Genomic DNA, 22,299 nt, shown 5'->3' with positions numbered 1-22,299 from the left:
CTGCCTCACAACACTTAGGACAGCATCCCTGCCCTAGTGTGGAGCTCATAGGACAGCATCCCTGCCCTGCTCCAACCCAAGAGAAACAGCATCCCTGTTCTCTCTTCCAGCCACATGGACAAAGTTTTTGCCCAGCTATGGCTTTTCTGAGACAGCATCCCTGTCTGGCATTTCCATCACTACAAATAGGTTCAGTGGACAATTCCCACTGCTCTAAACTAAAACTTACTGATAGAAACTCTGAAAATACATCTTCACATTGTTGCTTAGCTAAAAAACTTCAAACAGGGTGGTTTACATCCCCACAGGGAAGTAACCATATAGTGGATGATAAAGGGAGTAACCAGTCTATTGCAGAGCTACTCTCTACTTATCACCACTTAGACAATAAAGTCTCAACTGGCCAAGGTTAGCCTTATTGTCCTTCGTTTGGGGGGGGGTTGTGTGAGAAGGTAGCCTCTTTCTAGCCTTGTTACCCCCACTTTTGGCCTGTTTGTGAGTGTATGTCAGGGTGTTTGTCACTGTTTTCACTGTCTCACTGGGATCCTGATAGCCAGGCCTCAGTGCTCATAGTGAAAACACCATGTTTTCAGTATGGTTGTTATGTGTCACTGGGATCCTGCTAGTCAGGACCCCAGTGCTCATAGGTTTGTGGCCTATATGTATGTGTCACTGGGACCCTGTCACACAGGGCCCCAGTGCTCATAGGTGTGCATGTATATGTTCCCTGTGTGGTGCCTAACTGTCTCACTGAGGCTCTGCTAACCAGAACCTCAGTGGTTATGCTCTCTCATTACTTTCAAATTGTCACTGACAGGCTAGTGACCATTTTTACCAATTTACATTGGCTTACTGGAACACCCTTATAATTCCCTAGTATATGGTACTGAGGTACCCAGGGTATTGGGGTTCCAGGAGATCCCTATGGGCTGCAGCATTTCTTTTGCCACCCATAGGGAGCTCTGACAATTCTTACACAGGCCTGCCACTGCAGCCTGAGTGAAATAACGTCCACGTTATTTCACAGCCATTTTTCACTGCACTTAAGTAACTTATAAGTCACCTATATGTCTAACCTTTACCTGGTAAAGGTTAGGTGCAAAGTTACTTAGTGTGAGGGCACCCTGGCACTAGCCAAGGTGCCCCCACATTGTTCAGAGCCAATTCACTGAACTTTGTGAGTGCGGGGACACCATTACACGCGTGCACTACATATAGGTCACTACCTATATGTAGCTTCACCATGGTAACTCCGAATATGGCCATGTAACATGTCTATGATCATGGAATTGCCCCCTCTATGCCATCCTGGCATTGTTGGTACAATTCCATGATCCCAGTGGTCTGTAGCACAGACCCTGGTACTGCCAGACTGACCTTCCTGGGGTTTCACTGCACCTGCTGCTGCTGCCAAGCCCTCAGACAGGCAGCTGCCCTCCTGGGGTCCAGCCAGGCCTGGCCCAGGATGGCAGAACAAAGAACTTCCTCTGAGAGAGGGTGTGACACCCTCTCCCTTTGGAAAATGGTGTGAAGGCAGGGGAGGAGTAGCCTCCCCCAGCCTCTGGAAATGCTTTGTTGGGCACAGATGTGCCCAATTCTGCATAAGCCAGTCTACACCGGTTCAGGGACCCCTTAGCCCCTGCTCTGGCGCGAAACTGGACAAAGGAAAGGGGAGTGACCACTCCCCTGACCTGCACCTCCCCTGGGAGGTGTCCAGAGCTCCTCCAGTGTGCTCCAGACCTCTGCCATCTTGGAAACAGAGGTGCTGCTGGCACACTGGACTGCTCTGAGTGGCCAGTGCCACCAGGTGACGTCAGAGACTCCTGCTGATAGGCTCCTTCAGGTGTTAGTAGCCTTTCCTCTCTCCTAGGTAGCCAAACCCTCTTTTCTGGCTATTTAGGGTCTCTGTCTCTGGGGAAACTTCAGATAACGAATGCATGAGCTCAGCCGAGTTCCTCTGCATCTCTCTCTTCACCTTCTGATAAGGAATCGACCGCTGACCGCGCTGGAAGCCTGCAAACCTGCAACATAGTAGCAAAGACGACTACTGCAACTCTGTAACGCTGATCCTGCCGCCTTCTCGACTGTTTTCCTGCTTGTGCATGCTGTGGGGGTAGTCTGCCTCCTCTCTGCACCAGAAGCTCCGAAGAAATCTCCCGTGGGTCGACGGAATCTTCCCCCTGCAACCGCAGGCACCAAAAAGCTGCATTTCCGGTCCCTTGGGTCTCCTCTCAGCACGACGAGCGAGGTCCCTCGAATCCAGCGACACCGTCCAAGTGACCCCCACAGTCCAGTGACTCTTCAGCCCAAGTTTGGTGGAGGTAAGTCCTTGCCTCACCTCGCTGGGCTGCATTGCTGGGAACCGCGACTTTGCAAGCTTCTCCGGCCCCTGTGCACTTCCGGCGGAAATCCTTCGTGCACAGCCAAGCCTGGGTCCACGGCACTCTAACCTGCATTGCACGACTTTCTAAGTTGGTCTCCGGCGACGTGGGACTCCTTTGTGCAACTTCGGCGAGCACCGTTTCACGCATCCTCGTAGTGCCTGTTTCTGGCACTTCTCCGGGTGCTACCTGCTTCAGTGAGGGCTCTTTGTCTTGCTCGACGTCCCCTCTCTCTGCAGGTCCAATTTGCGACCTCCTGGTCCCTCCTGGGCCCCAGCAGCGTCCAAAAACGCCAAACGCACGATTTGCGTGTAGCAAGGCTTGTTGGCGTCCATCCGGCGGGAAAACACTTCTGCACGACTCTACAAGGCGTGGGGGATCCATCCTCCAAAGGGGAAGTCTCTAGCCCTTGTCGTTCCTGCAGTATTCACAGTTCTTCAGCCTAGTAAGAGCTTCTTTGCACCAACCGCTGGCATTTCTTGGGCATCTGCCCATCTCCGAGCTGCTTGTGACTTTTGGACTTGGTCCCCTTGTTCCACAGGTACCTTCAGACAGGAATCCATCGTTGTTGCATTGCTGATTTGTGTTTTCCTTGCATTCTCCCTCTAACACGACTATTTTGTCCTTAGGGGAACTTTGGTGCACTTTGCACTCACTTTTCAGGGTCTTGGGGAGGGTTATTTTTCTAACTCTCACTATTTTCTAATAGTCCCAGCGACCCTCTACAAGGTCACATAGGTTTGGGGTCCATTCGTGGTTCGCATTCCACTTCTGGAGTATATGGTTTGTGTTGCCCCTATCCCTATGTTTCCCCATTGCATCCTATTGTAACTATACATTGTTTGCACTGTTTTCTAAGACTATACTGCATATTTTTGCTATTGTGTATATATATCTTGTGTATATTTCCTATCCTCTCACTGAGGGTACACTCTAAGATACTTTGGCATATTGTCATAAAAATAAAGTACCTTTATTTTTAGTATAACTGTGTATTGTGTTTTCTTATGATATTGTGCATATGACACTAAGTGGTACTGTAGTAGCTTCACACGTCTCCTAGTTCAGCCTAAGCTGCTCTGCTAAGCTACCATTATCTATCAGCCTAAGCTGCTAGACACCCTATACACTAATAAGGGATAACTGGGCCTGGTGCAAGGTGCAAGTACCCCTTGGTACTCACTACAAGCCAGTCCAGCCTCCTACAAGCACACTCTAGGAAGTGCTTTGAAGAAGTTGAGTTGGCATGGTCAACGCTGGGATGGTGTGGAGCAGTCTCAGCAAGGAGGTAATAGTGACCATGCAGGCTGTCTTCAGTGGTGGACTAGGGCAGAAGAGGTGCCAGCCGCTATCTGTCTTTCGGCCACACAGCATTGGCATCAGACCTGTGGACAGAAGAGCGAATGGTGCTAACCTTAGCACAGGTGTGGAGTTCATAGTATGAAAGCACTGCCTGTGTATGTGGTGCTTGGCTTGTGGGGTGCATAATCAGATGGTGTTCCACACTTCTTGGATTCTCCTACTTGGTTCAATCTCCCATGGTTCTTGTAGGAAGCTGGCCTGGTTTGTGGTGGGTACCTAAGGTACTTACACCTTATACCAGGTCCAGGTATCCTATCTTAGTGTAGTGTAGTCAGTGTCTAGAACCCAGGTCCTCTCGAGGTAGCTGTGGATGGGCAGCCAAGGCTTATCTAGGAGACTTGCAAAGCGCCTGCAATACTACTGTAGTCACACTTAGTGCTTACACACATGAAAGAAAATACTCAGTTGTACAAAAATAAAGATGCTTTATTTTTGGTCACACAATACCACAAAGTACTAGAAGGGCAACCCTCCAATAGGAGGTAACACACTAGACATGTACAGTAGTAATCAGAAATAGTCATAAAAAGCAGTAGGAAACAGTGCAATAGCAAGAGACAATAGTGACCGTAGGGGGAGCCCAAACCATATACTAAAAAATGGAATGCGAACACAGGACCCCCACCTAGGTAAGTGGAATGTGTAGAGGGGAGCTGGGGGTACCAGAAAACCACAGAGGTAAGTAAAACAGTACCCCCCCAGTGACCAGGAAAGCAGGAGTAAATCACTGGAATTTCCCCAAACCACCCAAAAGGAAAGAAAAGAAGACACCCAGACAAGACTGCAAGAAACCAGCAGTGGGTTTCTGGAGAGGAAGCCCTGTGGAGAGAGAGGACCAAGTCCTAGAGTCACAGTGGAGTCCAGAAGGAGTAAGAGCTACTACCCACCCAGCTGTACTTACAGGAGTTGGTCGACGGTGATGAAGAGAAGGTCAGCACCGCAGCCGGATAAGATTTCCTGAGGGATGCAGAAGATGGCCCACGCTGAAAGGAAGATTTCAGATGTGTGTCAGAGCAGGAATTCCACCAACAAGCCTTGGCAAAGGCTAATATCGCAGTTGGCAGAAAGTGGTGTTGCCATGGACCAGCAAGGCCCAGGATGACTCAATCCAGGAGGGGGGGAGTCAGGGGATCACCTCAGCGACACAGAGAGCCCACAGGAGCAAAGGCAGCAGCCACAGGAGTCCCACAGGACGGGGACACAGCAGTTGCAGAAGGAGCACATGCAGCACACAGAAGAAGGGTCCCATGTGCAGGAGAACCAGGCAGAGGGCTTTGCATCACAGGAAAGAGTGCTGGGGGCTGGAGCTACATGCAGGCTGAAGATCCCTTAGAGAAGATGCAAACAAGCCTTGGCAACTGCAAGAGAAGTGGTGCATGGGGGTACTGTCCTGCGTGGGAAGGCAAGGGCTTACCTCCACCGAAGTTAGACAGCGGGCAGATAGGACCAAGGGGACTACTTCGGACCACCACCCGTGATGCAGGATCCACGCAGCCCAGGATGAGAGGAGATCCACACAGCCGGTTGTTGTTGCAGTAGGTGCCTGCGGATGCCGGGGAGTGACTTTCACTCTAAGGGATATTCCTCCTTCCTTCTCATGCATGCAGACTGAAGACTTGCCACCCTCACAGGATGCTCAACCGGGGAAATGTTGCAGAAGATGGAAGGAACCATAGAAACAATGTTGTAGGAAGAGTCTTCTTTGTGGATGCAGATTGCCTGTTCCTGAAGGGTCCAGTCGGGGTTCCAGTGGCTAGAAGTCGAAGTGGAGGTTGCAGAGGAGTGCTGCGGGAATCTTGCATGCCGAATCTCCCTCTCCAAAGGAAATCCTTTGTTCTGCCTTCCTGAGCTTGATCAAGCAGCAGGAGGGCAGAAACATATCTAAGGGTGGCAGCTGCTTCGGCTGCCTGGAAAACCCTAGAAAACTGGTGGTAGCATTGCTTGGGGTCCTCTAAGGAGCCCCCAGAGTGCATGGGATCATACTTCCAGTACTTGCAACAGTATTGGGGTATGATTCCGACATGTTTGATCCCAAAGATGCCTAGGTTCAGAGTTACCATTATGTAGCTGGACATAGGTAGTGACCTGTGTCCAGTACCTGCATAAAATCACGTCCCCGCACTAATGAAGTCCAGGAAAACGGAACTGGTGTTTGTGGGGGCACCTCTACTAGTACAGGGTGCCCTGACACACAGGTACTTGCACCCTGCCTTCTGGGCTAGGAGGGCCTCCCATAGGGGGGGACTTAGTGGCCTGGTGCAGTGACCTGCAGTGATAAGGGTGCGTGCACCCTTTCACGCAGGCTGCAGTGGTAGGCCTGCAGAACATTTTGTATGGGCTCCCCATGGGTAGCATAATACATGCTGCAGCCCATGGGGATCCCCTGGTACCCCAGTGCCCTGGGTACCATATACTAGGAACTTACATGGGGGGACCACTATGCCAAATGTGGAAGAAAAAGGTACAGTTAACAAGTTTTAATTGGGAGAGCATAACCACTGGGGTCCTGGTTAGCACGATCCCAGAGAACACAGTCAAACACACTGACAACAGGCAGAAAATGGGGGGTAACCATGCCAAGAAAGAGGGCGCTTTCTTACAGTTCTTTATAGGGAACAGTGCAGTTATGTGACCCTAATGTTGAGAATTGGTGTCCGGCTTGGCAATGCCAGCAGTAATGGTGTTGTACTGAATCATATCATTGGAAGTCCACTGCTTCAAACCTTAGTTTTGGTTCGTTTTTATGAAGTCATAAAGCCGCTTTGGGGTCTTGAGGTTGCCTGCCTCTCTAATGGATAAATCAGCAAAGTGATAAATGACCAGTGAAAAGCAGGGATGCAAAAAATTGAGGTGTAATTAGGAGTGCGGTTGTGCTATTCTTGTTGTAGCAGTGAAGGGTTGTTATTTGCCTAGTAAAGTAGTTGAGTGGAGTAGGTTGTCTGGTTTGGGGTGCTGACTTTAGGGGATGGATTACTGGCCTGGTGATAATAGTACGTGCAGGCACATGGTGCCCTATAGATGGGAGTGTAGTTTTATATATGTTGTTTAGCAGTAGGGTTGGTTTCTCTAATTTGATGTACAGTATTGATGCAAGGTTCGGGTGCTGCAGTGGACTTGCTAGTTTGCTTGCTTTGAGTTATGATTGTGGGGTGGTGGTAACAGCTACAGTGGATGATCTAGTTTCAGGTTGTGCGTTGAGGGGTTCTGGTTGGAGTGCAGCAGTGTGTGGAGCGATTGGTCTTGGTCTCTTGTTTGGGGTGCAGGTGTGGTGCTGTTTAGGGAGCTCTGACTGGCTTTTCTCTTGGTTACAGCTGTTCCTGGATGGGCGTGCACTGTCATCCGCAGATTTGGAGGTAAGCGTTTGAAACCATCCCATTATTACAGTTGACTTTCAGCCTTGGTTTGAGAAGCATCGTAAAGGAGATCCAGACTGGCAAGTATTGTCTTGTGTTCCAGATGTCTGTTTTCCAATCTCCAGATATAGACCAGAGCGCGTGTTTTATTTGCAGTGGTCTGTGTGATTTGGGGGCATGGTGACTACTGCTTACCATATCAATACCCATGAAGAGTGTCCCTGCGCTACGGGTTTGGACACTTAAGAGAGTCATTGCCAACTGAGACCTCAGTCATGAGGAGTGTTAGTCGTACTTCATGCAGAACAGTCAGAGGCCACAAGCAGAAAGAACATTGGGAGGACCCAGGTTGTATTCATGCAAAGAGCAATGATTGCAGATGTCAAGAAGATGTCTGTGGTGTCTTCAAGAAGATGTTGGTGGGTTGAGGGAATCCCTCAAGCTCCCAGAGGGAAACTTGGTGACTGTACAACCAGACGGGTTTTCATCCTGATTAAACCCTTGTGGAATGGGCATCCATGACCACCGCTAATCCAGGGGAGTAGTACTTGCCATGTAAAATAACAGCATAGGATTAAGGGTTGAGACCAGGAAGAAAAGTGCAGAAAAAGCAAAAGACTGAGTTGCAAATAGTAACCTCAGCAGCAAAAGGTGGGGTCTCCCATGTGTCCAGGGTCCGGCTTCAGCCTTAACATTTAGCTAAAGAGCAAGTGGTTCCCAAACCCGGTATTGTAAGCAGGGATGCAGTGATCTGAGTCACAGATATCACATGAGTAGAAAATAAAAACTAAGCAGGAAAGCAGTGATTTTATGTATTAAACAGCAGAACCGCGCTCCTGCGTACACTTTTGCTTTAACTTGAATTCTTGCCTGAATTTTGAAGACTGTGACTCGCTGCACCCACTCTACTCTTAACACTTACACCCCACTCCCCCTCTTCTATCCCTCCACTTAGTTCTTCCTCATAACTACATCTTCCCTGGTTCTCTGCACCTCTTCTTGTCCCTTCCCTCATTTTCTTCTGCTTCCCCTCTGCATTCCACCCCTCCAGCTCCTCCACCTCGCCCTCAGACCACCCCTTCTGTAAAAGAAAAATACTAATGATGCACCTCTTCCCGCAGGCGCCTCCTTTCGCTGTACACGTGTGCGTTTTTGGCTTGCTTACAGAATCAGTACTTTGTGATTGTTTTTCTTGTTCATTCACATTTACAAATCAGTAAAGTCACTGTGTCCCCATGTGACAGAAATGACCAACATGTAGTTAACTAGGTCCCGGCAGCAGCGTGGATGATGGAGTCTCCAAGAAAGAATCTCATCCGGCACCCGGAATGCCATTTCTAGGCTGCCCAGCAAGAACCTTCATGCCCATATGAGAACCTTCAGAAACAGAACTTTCAGGGCTCTGAGCAAAGAGACTTCAAGATGACCTTTATACAAACACCCTAGCTGTGAAGGATATTTACACTTTTATTAAAATAATCTCTTACAAGAAATTATATCTACATCGTGCATTGAAGATCGTTCTCCGACAAATCAAAATTCATAAGTATAACTTGTTGCTGATCACCGGTGATTACAAACCTACACAGATGACCTTTATACAAACACCCTAGCTAACAACTCCAGCTGTACACTGTGGTCCTTATTACCAACTAACAACTCCAGCTGTACACTGCGGTCCTTCTTACCAACTAACAACTCCAGCTGTACAGCACAGACCTTCTTATCAACTAACAACTCCAGCTGTACACTGCAGTCCTTCTTACCAACTAACAACTTCAGATGTGCACTGTGGTCCTTCTTACCAACTAACAACTCCAGCTGTACACCGCGGAGATATAGATATATATATGTATATGTGTTCGGTGGCATGTGTAGCTGCAAAGACACATGCTGTGCATTATCCTGCCATCTAGTGTTGGGCTCGGAGTGTTACAAGTTGTTTTTCTTGGAATAAGTCTTTTCGAGTCACGGAACCGAGTGACTCCTCCCTTTCGGCTCCATTGCGCATGGGAGTCGACGCCATCTTAGATTGTTTTCTTTCGGGTTCGGACGTGTTCCTCTTCGCTCCATATTTAGAATCGGGAAATTTAGCTAAAGTATCGAAATTTGATGGTATTGTTATCGGTCGGTACCGGGTTACTGTTAGTGTTAGTGTATCGGCACCGACATCAAGACCGCTTTGGTGGCCCTTTGGGGCTTTCACTCTTCACCGAGGCCTGGTCGGCCCGACCACACCCGTCGTTCCAGACTAATGGACCGGACCCCCTTCCGTTCTGTCCTAAGTGCCACGCAAAGTATCCTTCTACAGACCAGCACCGGGTCTGTAACCTGTGTTTGTCACCCGAACACAGAGAGGATACCTGTGAAGCTTGCCGAGCGTTCCGATTGAAAAAGACCTTGCGGGATCGACGTGCAAGAAGACTGCAAATGGCGTTGAAACCGAAAGTACAGCTCGACGTCCAAGAGGAGCAAAGTATCTCCATCCAAGAGACGGACTCGGATGAATCCGAAAGTGAACGACCCTCGACGGTGCAGCGAACCGTGAGTAAACCTGCCCTGTCCCAAAGTCAGGTTCATACAAAAACACTTAAGGCCATGGGGAAGCCACGGCCAGCAGGCGATGGCTCAACCCACCGAAAGGAAGGTGACCAAATATCGGCACCGAAAAAGGCCAAAGAGTTGCCGAAGACATCCGACTCCGGTCGAGAATCTGACACCGAACGATCTCGACACCGAGTGATCGAATCGACTAAACCCCAAAAAATCTCGTTGGAACCGAAAAATACTTTTATTGCAGAAACTTCAGTACCAAAAAAAGCGGCTTCGGAGCCGAAAAGAAGCTCTTATACAGAAGAGCAAAGACTTTCCAGCCAACTCAAGGAAAGACATCGATTCGAGCAAGAGTTAGGTATGGAAGAACCTGACCATACACAAAGGAGGTTATATATCCAAAAAGAGACTGGCAAAATACAAACTTTACCTCCACTCAAATCAAAAAGGAAGCTTGCATTTCAGGAGACAGAAATGCAACCTAAGGCAAAAGTGATTAGAGACCAATCCCCACCACCAATGGTCTCACCACAACCGTCCCCACCGCACTCACCACAACTGTCACCAGTGGGAACACCTATAATGCAGTCAACCACACATACTGGGATGACACAGGATGATGCTGATGCATGGGACTTATATGATGCGCCAGTATCGGATAACAGTCCAGAATGTTATCCAACAAAGCCGTCGCCACCAGAAGACAGTACTGCATATACGCAGGTACTATCCAGGGCAGCTACGTTCCACAACGTAGCAATGCACACACAGCCAGTGGAGGATGACTTCCTTTTTAACTCTCTGGCATCCACCCACGCTTCCTATCAGTCTGCCGATGCTCCCAGGCATGCTCAAGCACGCGCAACAGGTCTTCCAGGAGCCTGTAAAGGGAAGAGCTATCACGCCTAGAGTTGAAAAAAAGTACAAACCTCCCCCAACAGATCCTGTGTTCATAACACAGCAGCTCACACCGGACTCAGTGGTTGTAGGGGCGGCAGGGAAAAGAGCAAACTCTCAATCGTCAGGAGATGCTCCACCACCTGGCAAAAAAAGTAGAAAATTTGACGCTGCAGGCAAGCGAGTGGCATCACAAGCAGCCAATCCATGGCGATTTGCGAATTCACAAGCCCTACTTGCACGCGACGACAGGGCACACTGGAACGAGATACAAGACATCATACAGCACTTGTCCAAGGAACATCAAAAACGTGCCCAGCAAGTAGTGTAGGAAGGACAGGCCATATCTAACAAACAGATAAGGTCCGCACTAGACTCAGCAGACACGGCAGCATGGACTATCAACACAGCTGTAACCATTCACAGACATGCATGGCTACGAAGTTCTGGATTCAAGCCAGAGATTCAACAAGCGGTTTTAAATATGCTGTTTAATCAACAACAGTTGTTTGGGCCGGAAGTCGATACAGCCATTGAAAAAATGAAAAAAGACACGGACATGGCCAAAGCCATGGGCGCGCTCTATTCCCCACAAGTCAGAGGCACCTTTAGAAAACCACAATTCAGAGGAGGGTTTCGGCAACAAACATCGGAGCCTTCCACCTCTCAAACCAGACCCACCTATCAATCACAATACCAAAGGGGAGGGTTTCGTGGTTCCTATAGAGGACAATTCCCAAAAGGAAGGGGGAAATTCCAACCAAACCAAGCCAGACCAAGCAGTGATTTCAATGTCACAACACTCCAACACTTGTCACCAGTGGGGGGGAGGCTAACCACATACTACCAAAACTGGACACACATTACCACAGACATATGGGTCCTATCAATTATCCATCATGGTTATTCCATAGAATTCACAACATTCCCTCCAGATGTGTCACCCAAAACCCAGACTGTCCCAACAACACTTAGACCTATTACAAATAGAGGTCCAAGCACTACTACAAAAACAAGCAATAGAGCTCAGACCCAATCATCAAAAAGGAACAGGCGTCTACTCACTATATTTCCTGATTCCAAAAAAGGACAAAACGTTAAGACCTATCTTAGATCTCAGAACGCTGAATCTCTTAATCAAATCAGACCACTTCCACATGGTAACACTTCAAGACGTAGTTCCCTTATTAAAAAGGAGGAATACATGACAACATTGGGTCTCTAGGATGCATATTTCCACATACCCATCCATCCTTCTCACAGAAAATACTTAAGGTTTGTAATGCACGGCATATACTATCAATTCAAAGTGCTACAGTTCGGAATAACAGCCCCCAGGGTATTCACAAAATGCCTAGCAGTAGTAGCCGCTCACATAAGGAGATAGCACAAGCACGTATTCCCATATTTAGACAACTGGCTAATAAAAACCAATACTCAACAACAGTGTCTTCTTCACACGCAATACGTCATAGAAACTCTACATAAACTGGGGTTCTCTATAAATTACCAAAAATCACACCTGCAACCATCCCAAATACAACAGTACTTGGGAGCAACACTCAACTCACAAAGGGCAATTGCCACTCCAAGTCCACAAAGAGTCCAATCGTTCCAAAATGTAAGATCAAGCATACAACCAAACCAACACTACACTGTAAGGTTTGTAATGAAACTACTAGGCATGGTGTCCTCATGCATAGCCATTGTCCCAAACGCGAGATTACACATGCGGCCCTTACAACAGTGCCTAGCATCACAATGGACACAAGCACAGGGTCAACTTCAAGATCTAGTGTTAGACCGCCAGACACACTTCTCTGTTCAATGGTGGAACCCTATAAATTTAAACCAAGGGCGGCCATTCCAAGACCCAGCGCCTCAATACGTGATCACAACAGATGCTTCCATGGTGGGGTGGGGAGCACACCTCAACCAGCACAGTATACAGGGACAATGGGACAATCAACAAAAACAACTTCACATAAATCATTTGGAACTGCTAGCAGTGTTTCTAGCATTAAAAGCATTTCAAAGACTAGTAGCCCACAAACACATTCTTGTCAAAACAGACAACATGACGACAATGTACTATCTCAACAAACAAGGGGGGACACACTCGTCACAACTGTGTCTCTTAGCACAAAAGATTTGGCATTGGACAATTCACAACCACATTCGCCTTATAGCACAATACATACCAGGCATTCAGAATCAGTTGGCCGACAATCTCAGTCGAGATCACAGCAAACTCATGAATGGGAAATACATCCCCAGATCCTACAGGATCACTTCCACCGCTGGGGAACACCAAACATAGACCTACTGTATTCGCAACAAAAGAAAACGCAAAATGCCAAAACTTCGTGTCCAGGTACCCACACCCTCAGTCCAAGAGCAATGCTCTATGGATCAGCTGGTCAGGGATATTTGCTTCCGCCTTTTCCCCCTCTCCCACTCATTCCTTATCTGGTCAACAAACTAAGTCAAAACAAACTCAAACTAATAGTCATAGCACCAACCTGGGCTTGCCAACCGTGGTACACGACATTGTTGGACTTATCACACATCAAACTACCAAACAGACCAGATCTGTTAACACAACACAAATAACAGATCAGACACCCGAATCCAGCATCGCTAAATCTAGCAATCTGGCTCCTGAAGTCTTCGAATACAGACATTTAAATTTTACACAAGAGTGTATGGAGGTCATTAAACAAGCGAGAAAACCTACAACAATACATTGTTACGCAATCAAATTCAAAGGATTTGTTTGCCACTTCCACACTAATCAAATTCAACCACTACATGCCTCCACAAAAGACATTGTAAGCTATTTGTTACACCTTACAAAAGTCGAATCTAGCATTCTCTTCCATTAAGATCCATCTCACTGCAATATCTGCCTTTCTGCAGATTACACATACATCACTTTTTAGAATCCCAGTCATTAAAGCATTTATGGAAGGACTAAAAAATCATACCACCAAGGACACCACCAGTTCCTTCGTGGAACCTTAATATTGTAGCAACACGACTCATGGGCCCACCATTCGAACCCATGCATTCTTGTCAAATTCAATATCTGACTTGGAAAGTAGCCTTTCTAATGGCCATCACATCACTTCGAAGAGTGAGTGAAATACAAGCATTTACTATTCAAGAACCCTTTATACAAATACATAAACATAAGGTTGTTCTCCGTACAAATCCCAAATTCTTACCAAAAGTCATATCGCCGTTTCATCTAAACCAAACTGTGGAAGTCCCAGTCTTCTTTCCACAACCAGACTCAGTAGCTGACATAGACATAAAAAGAGCACTAATGTACTACATTGACCGAACAAAACAATTTCGTAAAACAAAACAATTGTTTGTAGCTTTCCAAAAACCTCATGCAGGTAATCCTATATCCAAACAAGGCATTGCCAGATGGATAGTGAAATGTATTCAAACTTGCTACATTAAAGCAAAAAGAGAATTACCTATTACACCAATAGCACATTCCACTGGAAAGAAAGGCGCCACAATGGCTTTTCTTGGGAATATACCAATGATAGAAATTTGTAAGGCAGCCACCTACGCCTCATACGTTTACTAAGCATTACTGTGTAGACGTGTTAGCAACACAACAAGCCACAGTAGGACAGGCTGTATTAAGAACATTTCAGACAACTTCAACTCCTACAGGCTGAACCACCGCTTTTTGGGGAGATAACTGCTTAGTAGTCTATGCGCAGCATGTGTATCTGCAGCTACACATGCCACTGAACGGAAAATGTCACTTACCCAGTGTACATCTGTTTGTGGCATGAGACGCTGCAGATTCACATGCGCCCTCCCACCTCCCCGGGAGCCTGTAGCTGTTTTTAGTTGCATGAGAATTGTAAATATGTAAATAAATATTATTTTAATAGACATTAGATACATACATTACTACTCCTTTGCATGGGCACCTCTAGTATACTCACAACTCCGACCTCACCCTCTGCAGGGAAAACAATCTAAGATGGAGTCGACACCCATGCGCAATGGAGTAGAAAGGGAGGAGTCACTCGGTCCCGTGACTCGAAAAGACTTCTTTGAAGAAAAACAACTTGTAACACTCCGAGCCCAACACGCAGGATAATGCACAGCATGTGAATCTGCAGCGTCTCATGCCACGAACAGATGTACACTGGATAAGTGACATTTTCCATATATAATCACTTTTTTCAACGCATGTGTGGTTTCCCTGAAGGCTACGATCGCCCCCCAGGAAAACCACACCCACATATAAAAGTGATATCCATCCATCTATCTATCTATTTATCTATCTATCTTTTCGCCACCAGTTGTCTTGCAGTTGCAGCTTGCGTCTTCAAAGCAGTGCACATACTTCAACTGACGCATTTCAACTGTAGCTTTTAAGCAGCAATAAAAAAGTCAAGTAAGTCTTGTGGTTATGTTTCTGCTACAAAAGGATCAGACTTTTGTCAAGCAGCAGTTTTGATGCTATAAAGTAGTGCAGAATGTTTATATGCCTACTGCAAATCTGTACTTCATGTAAATAGCTAGTAAAGTCAACCATTACCTGCGCTATAATACAAATGAAAAATATGTGGGAGGGGGCTATGGAGAGATGAAGTGCACTTTTGCTGGATGGTAGTGAGGGAATCCGAGAAGGAGGTCATGGGAGTGGGAGCACCAATAATGATTGTTGGACTGGGCGCTAGAGGCGCTAAAGACTGTGACGATTGGTATGTGGCAATGTGTTTTTTGAGTGTCTTGAAAAAGCGAAGGTAAGGTGGCCTCTTCTGTTGCATGCATCACACACAAACACCAACAGCAATTTTGTGGCTGTCTGCGTAGGCTAGTGTTTTAGAGCAACAGTTTAGCCAGTAGCAGAGATGGCATCTCGTTGGATGACTGCTGCTCAAGCCCTCGGGTTATAGAGGACATCTCTGACGTAGGATCAGAGACTGAGACAGCAGATGCTGAGACAGCATCTGAGAGATAGGACAATGGCGCAGACTCTGGGAGTGATTTTTCAGTCGGAGGAGTCCCATTCGATAACTCCTCTTCCAGTACATTATGAGGGAGGCGATGAGGACAGTCCTGCTGTCCCTTCACAAGCACTGTCTGTGCAATGGGGTAATAGTAAGTTAGCCCAACCCAGAGAGCAGGTGTATGCGGCGGCAAGCCGAGCGAGAGAGAGAGTGCTCTCTTGGGAGCTCCCCAATTTAGTTCAGCCCCTAATTCCACCGCCCAAATCGTATTGTGGAGACATCAAAATGATCTATCGCAAAACAAACTGGTTTTGTAAGGCAGGACCTTTGGTCCTGGGCTCGGCTGTCATATAGGGAAACCTACCAAACCCAGACATTTCTGGAAACTAGACATCCAGGGGAGTTCACAGAGGTGTGACTTGTGTGGATTCCCCAAAGTTTTCTTACCCAGAATACCCTTACCCAGAATACCCTTACCCAGAATACCCTGCGAAGGTAAAATGTTGAATAAAAACTCAATTTTTTCTTGCGTTTCTGTCGCACAAACTACAGGAAAATGCTGGGATCCACAAAATTCCTGCCACCCAGTGTTTCCCCACCTGCCCTGATAATAACGTTACGCCACTTGAGTGCCTGTACCTAGTGCCTGCGTCAGGAATGGATCACCCCAGGGTCAACAGTTGACCTCATGTAAGGACTAACAATGACCGGTGTGTGATCCGTTCCTGACCCGGGCACTAGGCCTACCCACACAAGTGAGGTACCATTTTTATTGGGAGACTTGGGGGAACGCTGGTTGGAAGGACATTTGTGGCTCCTCTCAGATTCCGGAACTTTTCATCACCGAAATGTGAGGAAAAAGTGTTTTTTTTAGGTTTGCAAAGCATTCTGGGTAACAGAAGCTGGTGAGAGCCACACAAGTCACCCCATCCTGGACTCCCCCAGGTGTCTAATTTTCAAACATGCACAGATTTGGTAGGTTTCCCTAGGTGCTGACTGAGCGAGAGGCCAAAATCCACAGCTAGGCACTTTCCAAAAAAACACATCAGATTTCAATGTAAAAATGTGATGTGTCTATGTTGCGTTTCCTGTCAGGGTCATTAGGTCTACCCACGCAAGTGAGGTACCATTTTTCTCAGGAGACTTGAGGGAACACAGAATAGCAGAACAAGTGTTATTGCCCCTTGTCTTTCTCTACATTTTTTTTCCTTCCAAATGTAAGACAGTGTGTGTAAAAGACATCTATTTGAGAAATGCCCTGTAATTTACACGCTAGTATGGGCACCCCGGAATTCAGAGATGTGCAAATAACCAGTGCTTCTCAACACCTTATCTTCTGCCCATTTTGAAAATACAAAGGTTTCCTTGATACCTATTTTTCACTCTTTATATTTCACCAAATGCTGTATACCCGTTTACAATGAAAACCCATTGCAAGGTGCAGCTCATTTATTTGCTCTGGGTACCTAGGGTTCTTGAAGGACCTACAAGCCCTATATATCCCCGCAACCAGAAGAGTCCAGCAGACGTAATGGATAATATTACTTTTAAAAATATGACATTGCAGGAAAAAATTACAGAGTAAAACGTGGAGAAAAACAGCAGTTTTTTTAACCTCAAGTTCAATATTTTGTTATTTCAGCTATTATTTTCTGTAGGAAACCCTTGTAGGATCTACACAAATGACCCCTTGCCGAATTCAGAAATGTTATCTACTTTTCAGAAATATTTAGCTTTCTGGGATCCAGCATTGGCGTCACACCCATTTCTGTCACTAACTGGAAGGAGGCTGGAAGCACAAAAAAAATTCAAAAAATGGGGCATGTCCCAGTAAAATGCCAAAATTGTGTTTTTTTTATTTTTTTTATTCAAGTTTATGCTTGTTCCTGAAAGCTGGGAAGATGGTGCTTTTAGCAACGCAAACCCTTTGTTGATGCCATTTTCAGGGGAAAAACCACGAGCCTTCTTCTGCAGCCCTTTTTTCCTTTTTTTCTTTTTTTCTGGAAAAAAAACAAACTTTTAGCTGTATTTTGGCTAATTTCTTGGTCTCCCCCAGGGAAACCCACAAACTTTGGGTATCTTTAGAATCCCTAGGATGTTGGGAAAAAAAAGGACACAAAGTTGGCGTGGATAGCTGACGTGGACAAAAAGTTATGAAAGCTTAAGCGCAAACTACCCCAAATAGCCAAAAACGGGCTCAGCAATGAAGGGGGTGGAAAGGTCCAGCAGCTAAGGGTTTAATGATGTTTCCATTGCTTGTCCACAGGTAATAATTTCTCCCTCTCTTCTGCACCTCCTGGTTTCTCCATCTCATGCCCTTGCCTCTTGGTTTCTCTATCTATTTTATTCACTTTGTAGTTTATCTATCTCTTGTGTACTCCTCATTGATGATTATTTGGTCATTATTTTTATGTTGCTCCCCTCATTTTAATTCAGTGTTTCTCCTTGTGTAGGCCCTCCCTCAGTCTGCTCATCAGGTGGTGTTTCCACAGCGCATGTATACTCCAGAGGCAAACAGCTCGGAGCCCGCTCCCTTGGAGAGTTCGTACGCAGGCGATGCCAGCGACAGCCCGTCTGGTGGTGACAGCAGCGCATCGAAGCTTCCCCGTAAGAAGTCCAAGGTGAGTGACCCCTCTGCCACTCGTGGCCTGGTCTGTGATCCGCTGAAGGTTTTAGTACCTACTGACTCATGTATGGCCTCCATTTGGTGTATGTAAGGATTACCGCAGGGCTCGTTTCAATCCGTCACTGAAATACCAGCAAGCATAATGTTCACTGCCTTTCATGTTGCAAATCTCCTGTAGTGCATACACAGGCAGACACACCATCAACATACATTGGCGTAGATGGCACATAAATGCAAGGATGCAGACAGAACCATCCCACACACCTATCCCTGTTCATAAACCGCAGACTAGCAGGCAACCAGCTATGTATACCTGAAGGTACCCACACATCTATGCCTCTTCACGTGTGCCATCCTTTCATTGAGACAGAGAGAGATATGTTATACTACGCTGATGCATTTTTAGCATTGCATGCTGTCTCAAAGAGGAGGAGGTGACAGGAGTGTGGAAAGGGGAGAAAAAGAGAGGTAATTATGGAGGCGCACTGTTAGAAATGGGGTCTCTCGTTGGCAGTGGTTTACACCCTGTCAAAGCAGGGGCCCTCACTCTAGTCAAGGTAAGGGATCCACACAGCTGATCCCTGCTCTCCCCCTTGGGAGCTTGGCTCAAGCAGTTAGGCTTATCTACGAGGAAATGTGGAAAGTATTTGTACACACAGTAACACCACAAAGGTACTCCACACCAGTTTAGTCAAATAGCCAATATTTATCTGAATAACACAAGGCCAAAATGACAAACATCCAACACACACAAGCAAAGATATACATTTTCAAAGCTTAAACTTCAATATAGCAGTTAGAAACTCAATAGCTCCAATTGGGGCTGTCACGACATCTTAATGGAGTCATTCCCAACAGTCCGAAGCCATTTGCGAGGAAGTGCGGGCCGGCCAAGGAGTCGCACAAACTCCAGGTACAGTACCTTTAAAAACGATGATAAAAAGATGTTGCATTGAGTCGGGAAGGTGAGGAATCACTGGAGCTGGTGCATGGTCTGTGCCTTACTGCGACTGGGGAGGTGAGGCATTGGTTCCATACTGCTAGGCAGGGGACGTGATGCATCGGTTCCTTACAGTTGCAGGAGAGGTGATGCAGCGTCTGTGATGAGGCATCAGTTCCTTGCGTTCCGGCAGGCTCGATGAATCCGGCAGGTTAAGACGCAAGGCGTCCACTTCGAAGGGTCACGATCACACCACAGGTGCGGAGTTGGAACCAGGTGTCCTGTATGTCGGGGACACCGCACTCAGGATTCACACTGTGGCAGGACTTTGGAGGTGCTGCAGTGTCATTAGGCCTGCAGTGCGTGGGCTCTGGCTCGATGCAGGCAGCAGCGTGCAGTCGGACAGTGCACCAGTTCCGAAGTCCTTGTGGAGTCTATGTACTTGGTTTCCTCTTTGTTTCACCAGAACTCACTTTCAAGGGCACAGGGACTCGATTTGGCTCTCGGCAAGAAAGCCCAGGTGCTGGCAGATGAAGCCTTTGATGTCCCTGAGACTTCTAACAGTAGGCAAGCTCAGTCCAAGCCCTTGGAGAACCTTTGGAAGCGGGATGTAGAAAGCAAAGTCTAGTCCTTTCACTCCCAGGACAGAGGCAGCAAGCAGTAGGAAGCGCAACAAAGCAACAGGCAGAGTGACAGGTCCTCCTACAGCATCCAGCTCTTCTGTCTGGCAGAATGTCTTCAGAAGGATTCTAAAGTTGTGGTCTTAGAGATCCAATACTTGTACTCATTTCTGCGTTTGAAGTAGGCAAACTTCAAAGGAAAGTCTTTGTAGTGCACAAGACCCTGCCCTTCCTGCCCTGGTCCCAGACACACCCCAGGGGGTTGGAGACTGCTTTGTGTATGGACGGACACAGCCCTATCCAGGTGCAAGTGACCGCTCCCAAGACCACTCTAGCTCAGGAAGACCTGTCAAGATATGCAGTGTGACTGTCTAGCGTGAATTCAGAATCAGCCCAACTGTCATCCTGACCAAACGTGTATTACACAGCTAGGCAGAGGCACCAATTGGTTAAGCAAGAAAATGCAGACTTTCTAAAATGGCATTTTCAAACTTGCAATCTAAAAATCAACTTCAACAAAAGATGTATTTTAAATTGTGAGCTCAGAGATCCCAAACTCCAGATCTCTATCTGCTCCCAATCGGAAATTACACTTAAAAGATATTTCAACGCAATCCCTATGTTACTGTATGGGAGAAATATGCCTCACAATAGTGAAAATTGAATTTAGCAATATTTCACTATCAGGACATGTAAAACACACTAGTACATGGCCTACCTTTTAAATACACTGAACCCTGCCAATGGGGCTGCCTTAGGGTGACTTACATGTATTACGTGTAAGTCACCCTAAGCCATGTAGTAGATGGGAAGGTTTGAGCCTGGCAAGTGGGTACACTTACCAGGTCAAATTGGCATTGCTAAACTGCATACACAGACACTGCAGTGGCAGGTCTGGGACATGCTTACAGGGCTCTCGTGTGGGTGGCACAACCAGTGCTACAGGCCCACTGGTAGCATTTGATTTACAGGCCCTGGCACACACGGTGCACTATAGTAGGGACATATTAGTAATCAGATATGCCAATCATGGATAAACTAATAATAGATACAGCACAGAATCAGGAGGTCAGAAGCCAAAACGACTGGGGAAACCATGCCAAGCACCGACAGGTCTAACACAGGGTGATGGATTTATTTGAAAACTGAAAAGTAGAGGGTAGAAACCTCAGTTTGGCAGAAGCAGGAACAAGTGGGTGCAAGAGATCGAAGGATGGAACAGCTGAGGGTAGGAGCTAAATCAAGTGGGGTAAACAAAGTGAAGAATGGTGGCATTGCCAGAGGGAGGAACTGTAGCCGTTACAGGTGGCAAGGTAAGCGTTTTAACTCATGGGCTCGTCCTCACAGCAGCCCACAGAGACAAGGAACGTAGTGGCACACTTACAGGGCACGCAAGACGACTGCCGTCAGACCCCAAACTTGCAGCCACAGATGGGCGAGGGCACCATATCAGCCTAAAGTTTAGACCCATTGCTGATGAGATGTAATGTTAGGTTGAGGAAAGACTGGCGTGCATGGTTAAACAATCCGTGCCTTTTCGGTAAAGGAACCACTTACTGTGTGAGTTTTACTGTGTTTGGAATACTTCGCTCTCCATACTGTCCGGAACACTCAAGCGACTGCAACAAAGCGCCTTGCTCTTCATTTGCATTCCACCCTTGCCTCTTTGCTATGAGTACATGTGCGTGGCACTACAATTTAATGCATTGATATCTAGAGTTCATCATTCACCTGGCGCCTTCATTCACCTATTGGTGTGTGGCTATGTTGCCCTATATGCCCCCTGGAGGTGCAGATACATTCTGCCCGCCTGTATCCAGTTAGGAGTGTGTGGAGGTGGGCAGCAGGTACTTTATCTCTGCCTTGGCACGAGCTGGGCATTGATTGCGTACACTTGTCTATGCTCTGACTGACCCACCAGTGTCAGCCTGTGTGATGGCATCCAGGCCTCTGTATTGAGAGAGACCCAGATGTGACTGAAGTAAGTCTTATCTGTCGCCTGAGTCTGCTCCGTTACAAGGCCTCAGTATCCGAGGATGTGTCCCTTCGTGCAGGTGGTATTGCTTCTGCAGTGCCATCCTGAGTCCAGCCCTGCACACACCAAGCTGATGACTCTGCCTTTTGTTTCCCTTCGTTAGGTGAAAGTTCGCAAGGCCAGCATCTCTGAACCCAGCGACACTGAGCACACCAGCAGCTCGAAGGCCACAGGTGAGTCACCCCGTCAGTGTCATTCCTACCACTCTGCCCGTGTGCACCTCACCCTTACTGAGTCTCTTGGGCAACATCAGCCTCTTATAGGTGTCTGCTCTCTGCAGCCTTAACACCTAGTATGGATACAAGATATTATGAAATATTCATAACAAGCATTGGCAGTGTCAATAGGTCTGACTTTAATGTGCTGCACCCTGCGCTCACACAGACATACACACATCTCACCCTGCGCTCACTCAGGCGTACACACATCTCACCCTGCGCTCACTCAGGCGTACACACATCTCACCCTGTGCTCACTCAGGCGTACACACATCTCACCCTGCGCTCACTCAGGCGTACACACATCTCACCCTGCGCTCACT

At 47.1% G+C, this 22,299-nt stretch overlaps 1 protein-coding gene across 2 annotated transcripts in view; it reads left to right on the top strand.

The window, feature by feature from the left end:
- STK11IP (serine/threonine kinase 11 interacting protein) overlaps nucleotides 1-22,299 on the top strand; it is a 214,385-nt gene that overhangs the window by 78,556 nt on the left and 113,530 nt on the right. For both annotated transcript variants that reach the window (XM_069227211.1, XM_069227210.1), the window contains 3 exons: nucleotides 7,055-7,096; nucleotides 17,991-18,158; nucleotides 21,862-21,931. In XM_069227211.1, coding sequence (XP_069083312.1) covers nucleotides 7,055-7,096; nucleotides 17,991-18,158; nucleotides 21,862-21,931 — 280 coding nt within the window. The remainder of the gene's footprint in view (nucleotides 1-7,054; nucleotides 7,097-17,990; nucleotides 18,159-21,861; nucleotides 21,932-22,299) is intronic.

The sequence above is a fragment of the Pleurodeles waltl genome, chromosome 3_2, assembly GCF_031143425.1.
Source record: "Pleurodeles waltl isolate 20211129_DDA chromosome 3_2, aPleWal1.hap1.20221129, whole genome shotgun sequence".
Lineage (NCBI taxonomy): Eukaryota > Metazoa > Chordata > Amphibia > Caudata > Salamandridae > Pleurodeles > Pleurodeles waltl.
Note: the sequence above shows the minus strand (reverse complement) of the source record. Positions and strands in the feature narration are given on the sequence as shown.